Source organism: Neomonachus schauinslandi, unplaced genomic scaffold (genome assembly GCF_002201575.2).
Source record: "Neomonachus schauinslandi unplaced genomic scaffold, ASM220157v2 HiC_scaffold_1321, whole genome shotgun sequence".
NCBI lineage: Eukaryota > Metazoa > Chordata > Mammalia > Carnivora > Phocidae > Neomonachus > Neomonachus schauinslandi.
In genome coordinates, this window is record NW_025410011.1 from 443 (window position 1) to 9,651 (window position 9,209).

Here is a 9,209-nt window from a genome sequence, read left to right on the forward strand (position 1 = left end):
GGGGGGGGGGCCGGGAGAACGGGGGACAAGTTCCAGGGCGCGAGCCCACGTGCCCGCCTCGCACCCCTCACCGCACCCCCTCCACTCCAGGCCACCACGGGCGCCCTGGGCTCCAGGCTCGCCCTGCGCCTCCCGCCCACAAGCAGGTGGGGGTTGGGGGAGGAGGGGCGGTCGCCAGGCATTCTGGGTAACCGCAGGCCACCAAGCAGGTGTCGCGCGACTGGGACCCCCTCTCCCTTCCGCAGGCCGGACATCTGGGCCCTTCTGTGGCAAGCAGGGCCGGCACAGGCTGTTCCCCCATTATCAAGGCCCTCTCCGGAAAAACGCTATTGCTTGACTGCATGTCCCCTCCTCCAGGCAGCACCCCATGCTGCCCCCCACGTGCAGCCCCCTTAGCCTTCCTTCTGTAGATCTGCCTGCCAAGAAGGTACAGGGTGGTGTGGGGACACAGGCTGGGTGTTTGGGGCCCCCCGGGGCTAGTTCTGACCCCTCTCCTAGCTTCAGTGTCCCTGCGGGGGGCAGGGCTTGGCGTGAAAGCCTCCCCAGCCCAGCTCAGAGTTGCTCTGGGCTGGACCCCCAGCCTCAACTCCTTCAGTCCCCTGTGACCCTAGCAAGTCCAGGATCCTCCCTCCAGAGCCTCTAGAATTTGGCAACTGCCCCCTCCAACCTCTTGGTCACCCCCCCAGGTTCCCCCAGTCCCGACACCTCTGCCCCTCAGCCCTGCTTCTCAGCCTTTGCCCTGGAGGTTGCACCTGCCATGCAGCCTGCACCCCTTCCTTGGGGAGCCACGGCCTCCCCCAGACCCAGCCTCATCTGGCGAGGAGGGAGGTCGGCTGGGAGAGGGACAGGCGGCTCCCCCCACCAGCACTGCCTCAGGCTGGAGGGCCAGGAGGCCTTAGATCTCCCGGGCGTGGTCCCCTGGGTCCCTGTCATGTGAGGTGGGACAAGGGGGCCTCCGGAGAGGAGCTTATTAGCAGATAAAAGGCCCGAGCAGGGGAGGGTTGGGAGCAGGCTCCCCAGGCCGCCCCTTCTCCCTCTCTGTACAGGCTTGGAAGCTGAGCCCCAGGGAGGGTCCACGGCAGGGAGGGCCCCGGCTCCTTGGATCCCAGAGTGGCCATGCCATGCCTCTGTGCCCACCGTGTCAGCCGCGCCAGTCCGAGGGAGCGGCGGTGTGGCCCCCATGCTTGGCGTACTGACTGGCACAGCGGGCACCTGAAGGGGCGGCTGGATTATCAGATGGCGTCGGTGGGCCTCCCTGCGGCCCCTGAGGCTCTGCACCAGGTCAGGGAGAGGGCTCCTGGGGCTCCAGAGGTGGGAGTGAGGCAAGCAGGAGACCTTGCTCGCTTGTGCCTCAGTTTCCCAGTCTGACACGAGAGATTTCGTGGTGATTTCAAGCCTGTGGCTGAGATGGAGGCGCCAAGAATTCCTGGTCAGAGCGTCGGAGGGAGCAGATTCACCAGCAACCCCTTCCCTGCTCGTGGGCTTGTCCAGGAATGGGGAGCTCAGCCCACCCCCACAGAGGTGGGATGGTGTTTACAGATTCAGTGTGTAGAGCAAAGAGACTCCGGAAGTGGGGTCAGATGGGGCAGCAGAGAGTTCCGTGTTCAGACACAAGTCTGCACCCAGCTAGGTCTCGTGGTTCATTCTCAAAGCCTCAGTTTCCAGCCCTGCACAGCGAGGCCATACAGAGGCTGATGGGGGATCTCCAGGCATGTACACAGTAGGCCCTGCCCAGAGGCAGGGCAGCCCTGGGACAGGGTCAGGCAGCGACCCTGCCCGCCCCTGGGGCTGCCCCTCAGCTGGCCAAGCAGGGGTGTCTTGCAGACTGGCTGTGTTCTCCAGCCGCTTGGGCGAGATCGATGCAAAAGCCACTCCAGGCTTTTTCAAAAGTAATTTTTGCTCCTTCCCAGCCCATTGAAAGCCCCATTGATCAGCCAATCGATGACAGCCGTGGCCAAGCGCTTGCCAGGACTACCCATGCCCAGCCCTGCAGGGGAGGTGGAGATAGGGAAACCACGGGGTTGGTGGGGAGGTGGAGGAGGGGGGCGCGGGACAGGGAGTGTAGGGCCAAGCTGAAGGTGATGACGTCCTGGCCCTGGCCCCCTCTGGTCCTCAGTTTCCCCTCTCATCCCTGGCATGATGCAGGGGATACACACTCAGCTTGAAAGAGGAGAGCCTAGCTCTCTGCAGGGCCTTTCTCAAGACGAATGGACTCTGGAGAGTGGGGCTGCTGAAGCATCACCAGCTCTCCCCACACCGCCCCTGCCTGTGCTTCTCCCAGGATGTCTGCCTTCCTCCCCTGCATCGGACCAACATCATTCTCCCCTCCTGTTTTATCTTCCAAAAAACGTCCGAAACCGAGGCTGCTTTGCTTGTTCAGCGGCTGGATGCGTGGGCCCCTCCAGGCAGGCCAGGCTCCTGGCCTCCCAAAATCCAGGGCTCACTTTCCTGAATGTAAATCAGACCTTGTGATCCACTGGCTCAAAGCTCCCCATCGCTCAGAATAAAACCCACAGTTCTCCCAGGTCATGAGGCCCAAAGGCCCCACTGTCCGCACCCTGGTTGCCCTGTGATTGCTCCCAGCTCACTCCCTTCTAGCCACACCTGCCTTCCTGCTGCTCCTGTTCCAACCCCAGGGCCTTTGCACATGCTCTCCCCACTGCCTGGAATGCTTTCACCCGCCACTTGCACCTCATCCCATATCTCATTCAACATCATCATACTTTTCCCTTTACATAGTCTGCTGTCTGCTCTCCTGGACCATGGGGGTCCACCTCCTCCTCACCCCTTCCCTCGCTGCCAGCACAGGCCCAAAGACTCAAGGTCTTTGAGCTGCTGGAGTCCTAGGAAGCAAACAGAGGCCCACAGTGGGGTGAGGACCCCAGGCAGATGGGTCCTAGAGGCACCCCCACCCAAGCTCTGGCGGCCTAAGTGGACCATTTTTTCCCCTCCCCGGCTCTAAAATAGCGATGGGCTTGCTGCGTTGGCATTCCCAGTTCCAAGTTGGCGGGCAAACCAGGGGCGGGCGCCTGGCCCCTGCTCAGGGTGGCGCCTGTGCGGGGGAGGGGCCCAACCCCAAAACCAAGCCGGTGCAAGCAAGACAAAGCTTGCATTTTCTCCATTAGTGCGGAAGCATGATGTGCAAATGCTCCATGGGAGCCACAGATAGAGACAGCAATTCTCACTAAGGGGTTAATGACTGACTTGGGATGGGTTCCCAGACAGAGAGCTCCTGAGGCTTTCAGACGTACACCCATCCCCCTCTCCTGCCACACCTTCGCCCCTGCTCCTGTTCACCCTGCCAGGCTGCCTGCCAGTGTGCACTCCTCCAGGCAGCCCTCCCAGCCCCTGATGGACCCAACCCTGCCCTCCACCCTCCCCCACCCTGCCAACCGCAGGCCTGCAGCTAATTAGTTTCAATCGGGCCATTGTCAAGTCATTAGACGCTAATAGCAAAGCAACTAATTAGGAGTCTCACCCAAAATGGGGGTGGGAGAGGGGAGGGCTGTGCCGCCTCCCCAGACCAGAAACTGAGGCAGGGGTGAGGCGGGCAGCACACCAAGGCCCTGTGCACCCCTGTGGCACTCGGGACCATCTTCCTGGTCTGAACCCAATACCGGCTCACAGCGAAGGGGCCGACAGATGCCTGTATCAAGATCCCAGCAAAGAACACGCCCAGGCCAGCCCTAAGAGGGCAGCAGGGGCCCGAGGCCCAGGCTGGGGGCAGGGCCAGACCCTCCCCCTCCCAGGGGGGCCCCCAAGACCTCAGCACCCACCCCTAGCTTTCTGAGGGGTCAGGAAGACATCTCCCCCATCTGAGACCTGGCCACCTTTCTCCTAGAGCTGGGGTGCTGGGCGGGGCCTCCAAAAACGGGCCCCAAGGGGGTGCAGGGTCAGCCTGCGTCAGGATGAGCATGGCCTCCTGTGTGCAGGGGACAACCTGAAGCAAGAGGTAAAAACAATGAGGCAGGGTGGGCACAAAAAGTGGGGGCGGGGGGCCACAGGGTCAGCCCCACCTCTGGGCCTCGGTCTCAGGTAGGCCGTGGCCCGGGTGCATGCAGGTCTCGGACACCCCCTGCCCCCCAAGGTGCTCCTTAGCCAGCTGCAGACACGGCTGCCTCTAGGAGAGGGGGGACATCCGATGGGGCCCGAATTCCCTGTGGCCATGGATGAGTCACTCCCCCCTCCCCCCACCCCCCGCCCAGCGCCGGGAGGTGGACGCATAGCGGGGTGGGCAGGTCACACAGGGTGCAGGGCTGCGGCGGGGGACAGTTGAGGGGACGACCGGGCTCACGTGGTGGACGGAGCCCCTCGAAGCCATGGTCCCCAGGTCCGGCAGGGAGACCGAGGCATGGCCTCGGCCATGGTCTCGGCTGAGCCCTCTGACCCGTCGGGCAAGAGAGTCTGCATGGGGGCGAGACCCCGGCCAGGGCCGGCCCGCCAGAGTTCAGAGTCTGGCCAAGGTTAAGACCTGGCTGGCATCTGTGCTGGGCACACCTGGCTTTCCGCTGTGTGGAGGCACAAAGGTGGCTGTCCCCTTTCCCTGGCACGGCAGCCGGTGGGGGGGACACGGCCAAGCCCTCCCTCTGGGCCCACCTCCAAAAGAGAAAACCCCCCCAGAGCCACACCACGGGGCAAGGCTGGCTGTGTCCCCGCTTCCTGAGGAGGGCGGAAGGGGCATGGGGGTTGTCATGGGGAAAACACGGGCCTGGCTTAGGGGTTGCGGGCCGGGCCCTCGGAAACACTGCCTCCCAGACCGCCATTAATGCACCTGCCGTCAAGAGCAACCTCCACCCGTGGTCCTGAGGACCCTGCCGGGGGGCCCGGGGTCTGCGCCCCCAGGCAGGCGGAGGCCAAGAGCTGCTGCAGATACAGTGCAGCCCGGGGCCTCGGCCACCAAGCCTCGGTCTTCATCTGCACGTGGACGCTGCCCAGGGCAGTCCACGGTGGGGAGGGACAGAGGCTGGGGACAGGGAGAACTCCCCCGCCCGTCAGAACCCCAGGGAGCCTGCACACCCCAGCTTCAGGCCTGGACAGACGTTGCCCGGCCCCCGGCAGCTGGGGTGCCTCAGCGCTGTGCCCCCATCCTGCACCCCATCGTGCACCGCTGCCCCTCACCCTGCTCTTGGGGCGGCACGGTCCCTGTCAGTGCAAACGTGGGGTCCCACGGGAGCTGCCTGAGTTTCCCTCTGAGCTCCAGGGGTCACGGCCGCCGCTTGCCCAGCCACACGGGCCTTGCTCCTTGAGCTGCATGGCCCCACTCCACGGGGGTCGTGCCCAGGTTTCTCGGGCTCCCCACAGCATCCCCGGGCCCCGCCCTCCGGCCCTGAGGCCCCAAACCCACAGGGCCTCGCTCTCCAAGCCCTGAAAGCCAGGCATGCTACCCTCTCTCGAACAAAACAAAAAACCCTCATACAGCAAAATACGGCATCGCCCAGTCAAAGCCGTTTCTCCCCAGAGGCCCAGGCGAGGCTGCAGGGCCATGGGGCCCAGGGATGCCCGGCACCTCCGCCGTGGGGAAGATGCTTCTCGAGTCGCCATGTTCCTATCCGCACCCCCCCCAACGCAGAAGCACACGAAACCCCGTTCAAGGGCACACGAGCCCCACGTGAGGGCAGGTGGCTGAAGCCCGGCCTGCCTGGGTAGGGTGGGCTCCGAGCCCCGAGCCCAGCCCGCATCAGCGCCTCTGCGGCCACTCGGGCGGCAGGTCTCCAATCGGGTGGAGGACTCTTGGGGGCGGCGGGCGCCCTGCGTGGGGCCCGCTCTGGACCTCGATGGCTCCTCTGCACCACAGGAGGCGCAGGGCCCCAGGGACCGATGCACGTCCCCCTGGCGAGGACCCAGCCAGCTCCAGGAGGGGACAGAGGAGGAACCACGGGGCACACGGGGGCAGCAAGCCGTGCCGCCATCCGTGTGGACGGTCTGCCGCCTCCGTGGAGGCTCTGGGACAGCCAGGGCCGGGCCGCACACGTGCATTCCACTCCCACATACGCTAAAGACACATGTGTGCGCCCCCCAGACGGCCCCGTGCTCCCTCTGCACAAATATGCACACGCAGAGACGCACGTGCGCCCCCAGACACCATGTACATTCCACACACAGACACACTGTGCAAACACGCCAGAGCCAGGGCCCCGTGCACACGGAGCACACGCATCACCCCGCCACACAGATCCGAGTGTGCACCGCACACACACCGCACCTCCAGGGGCCCCCAGCACCCCCGCGTGTCCCGGACAAAAACCCGAAGCTCCACACGGACACACGGCCGGAGACGGAGGGGCGCACCCAAAGCTTCCCTGCTCGGCGGCACACCAGCCCCACCAGAGGGCGGCTGGCCCAGGACCCCCGGCCTGGACACCTAGCGGCCGGCCCCGGGGCGACCAGGTGGGGGCCAGCCGGACAGACGGCCGAGAGCCAGCCTGTGGGGGAGCGGGGCCTGGTGGCTGGACCGGACCGCAGGGCCCCGCCCTACCACAGCGGCGACGGTGGGTGCTGGGCTCCCTCGGCAGCGTCCACCTGCCGTAAGAGTGCAGGGAGAGCACTGCGCAGCGAGAGAGTGTCGTTGGGCCACAGAGCCGCATACTCAGTACCTTGGTGCAGGTGCAAGGCCCAGCCGGGCGCGAGTGTCTGCGCCTGTCCGCTCCCCCTTGGAGCACATCTGTCCCTCAGCTCCCCCGCTGACTGCCCGTCCCCCACTCCAGTGTGCCCAGCCCTCGCTCTGACCCCCTTCCTTGCTGGCCTTTTGTGCGTGCCCCTCTCTCCCGGGCACGGCCCCCCTGCCCTTGCGCTTCCCCCCCATCTCCACCTGCCACCACCGCTGATCTGTTACTAACCCAACCAGGCCTGTGTCTCATGTCCTACCCGTGGGACTGCCTCCCGCTTCAGGCCTGCTCGCTGACCCTGCACCTCCACCCCAGGCCGCTGTCCCCGGGACCGGCACTTTTGGGAAATCACCATTCCTGGCTGCCCTTGGACCTGAGGCCCAACATCACCCTTCCTCCCATGTCCAGCACACACCCTGTCCCCCGGCCCGGGTTCCAAGCCAGCCACCCCGGGATGGCAAACCTCCTGGGGGGTCCCTAGGCCACCGAGGCCTTCGGTCAGCTGGTCAGAACAGGGCTGTCAGCTTGGCAACAGGAGGTGTCCAAGCGGCCGGCCAGAGCCAGGCATCGGGGGCTTCCTCCCTCCCCCGGCCGGGGTCCTGCCCACAGCCCCGGGGCAGGTGGGGCCGCAGGCAGTCCCAGCCACCCCCTTCCGTCCCCATCTGAGGCTCCCCATGTGTTTGGTGTTTGCTAGAACAAAGGACAGGCTATGCCTGGGACGGAGATTCCAAAGCTGAAACCAAAAACTTGGGCCAGGAAAGCCCTGCCCGCTGCCCCCCAACTCGCTGGCCCCCCCGCCCGCAGCACCCCCTGCTCACTGGGCCCCCTGCATGCTGGGCACCCCCCCGCCCACTGGCCCCCCCCGCCCAGTGGGGGGCCCCCCCATGCCCGCTGGGCTCCCCCGCTCAGCCGCAGGGAAGAGCCCTTAATCAAACCCACATGTGACCGGCAGGGCAGGCGGCTCAGGGAACCCGCTCCGCAGTGGCCTGGCTGTCCCTCTGCAGCCCGGGGTCTCTGCCCTCCACCCCAGGGCCCAACCCCACAGCTGGGCAACTGAGGGGGTGTCTGGGTGCGCTCCCTGCCCCCCGCGGCAGGACACTGGCTACCCTTGTCCCAGAGTCTGCCTCAAAGACAGCCCTTTATGCAACTTTCTGCCCGAGGATGCAGGACGCCAGGGGACAGTATCGGGATGGCAGGGGACAGTGGGCTCTGGAGGGTGTCTTGGCCGGCACTTGACACAGAGGGAAAGTGACCAGTGGCAGAGGCACAGGAAGCGGGGAGGCTAGCCTCCCTGACTCCGATGCTCAGCCCAGCCAGCCCTGGGAACACGGTGTGACCGGGAGGGCTGGGACTGACCGCAAAGCCATAGGCGCTCCGAGCCCCATCTCCCATGGGACCTCCAGCCCACTCCAGCCTTCAAGAGCCAGAGATGGCCCAGAGGCTTCTGCCGATGTCCAGGACATGGTCAATCACCAGCAAACTTTTCCCACACCGATTAACAGGAACTTCTGCTGCCCCCAGATCGCACTTAGCACTAGACGCCGAGGAGGATGTGCGGGCAGGCAGGACACCTCGGCCAACCGCAGCAGGCTGGGCACGAGGCCACCTGGGTCCCCACCCCAGCTCTGCACCCCTCACCGTGACCTTGAGCCAGCCACTCAGCCATCCTGTGCCTCAGTTTCCCCATCAGCGCCAGGAGGACGGGAGAGGTGCTACCGGGTCAAGACTCCCAGGACTGCCGCCCCAAACCCCTCAGTGCCTCAGTCTCCCCATCTCTACAAAGCTAGGACCGGGTACCCCCTGGAGTGAAGGCAGTTATGGGCTGGTCGGGAGGAATATATTAACTTCCCCAAGTTCATGTGGGGACCCACCGGCAGGACGCACCCAGGGTGCCCTTGCCCTGGGGGCCACGGTCCCCCACCTGGCACGGTTCAGCGACAAGGTTCCCCGGGGATCTCCACGAACTCCGATGCTGGCAGGGGTCCCCGGAGAGGCCCCAGGACGGGGGACCCCCAAGTCCGGGGAAGGCACTCAGGGCTGCGCAGCTCCTGAGGGTGCCGGAGGGGGTCCCCCAACTCCGGGGGCCCGCGGCGCTGGGGGCACACAGGGCGTCCGGTGGGGCGCCCTGGGAGGGGGCGGCTGGTGGAGGATGCACGCGGAGCGGGAGTCCCCCGAACTCCAGGGCGCCGGAACTCCCTGGGGGCTCCCGCGGGACCCGGCGCCCCCGCTCCCGAGGCGGAGCGCGCGGAGGCCGTCCCCGAGCTCGGGGCGGGGGCGGGGGCGGCCGCGCTCACCTGGGGTTGCTGCGGTTCCAGTAGACAGCGTAGCGGTCCGAGTTGGCGCGGGCGGCGTCCTGGGCGCGCGCGAAGGGCGGCGGCGGCGGCAGCGGCAGCAGCAGGAGGAGCAGCGGCAGCAGCGGGCGCTGCGAGGGCGCCATGGCCCCGGTCCGGCCGCCCCGCGCTCGCCTGGCCGCCGCCTGCCAGCCGTCTCCGCCTCCTCCGCCGCCGCCGCCGCCGAGCGGGCGGGCGGGAGGAGGGCGCGCCGGCGCTTGGAGATCCCCGCCGCCCCCGCCGGGGCGCGCGCGACCTCGGGCGCCGAGAAGGC

The 9,209-nt window shown here is 66.5% G+C and overlaps 1 protein-coding gene across 1 annotated transcript in view; it reads right to left on the bottom strand.

The window, feature by feature from the left end:
* Positions 1-9,042, bottom strand: part of EFNA2 (ephrin A2) — a gene marked incomplete at its 3' end in the record, with an annotated part of 9,481 nt that extends 439 nt beyond the window's left edge. The window contains exon 1 of the mRNA XM_044912343.1: positions 8,900-9,042. Within this exon, the coding sequence (XP_044768278.1) occupies positions 8,900-9,042 (143 nt within the window). The remainder of the gene's footprint in view (positions 1-8,899) is intronic.
* Between the last annotated feature and the right edge of the window lie 167 nt (positions 9,043-9,209).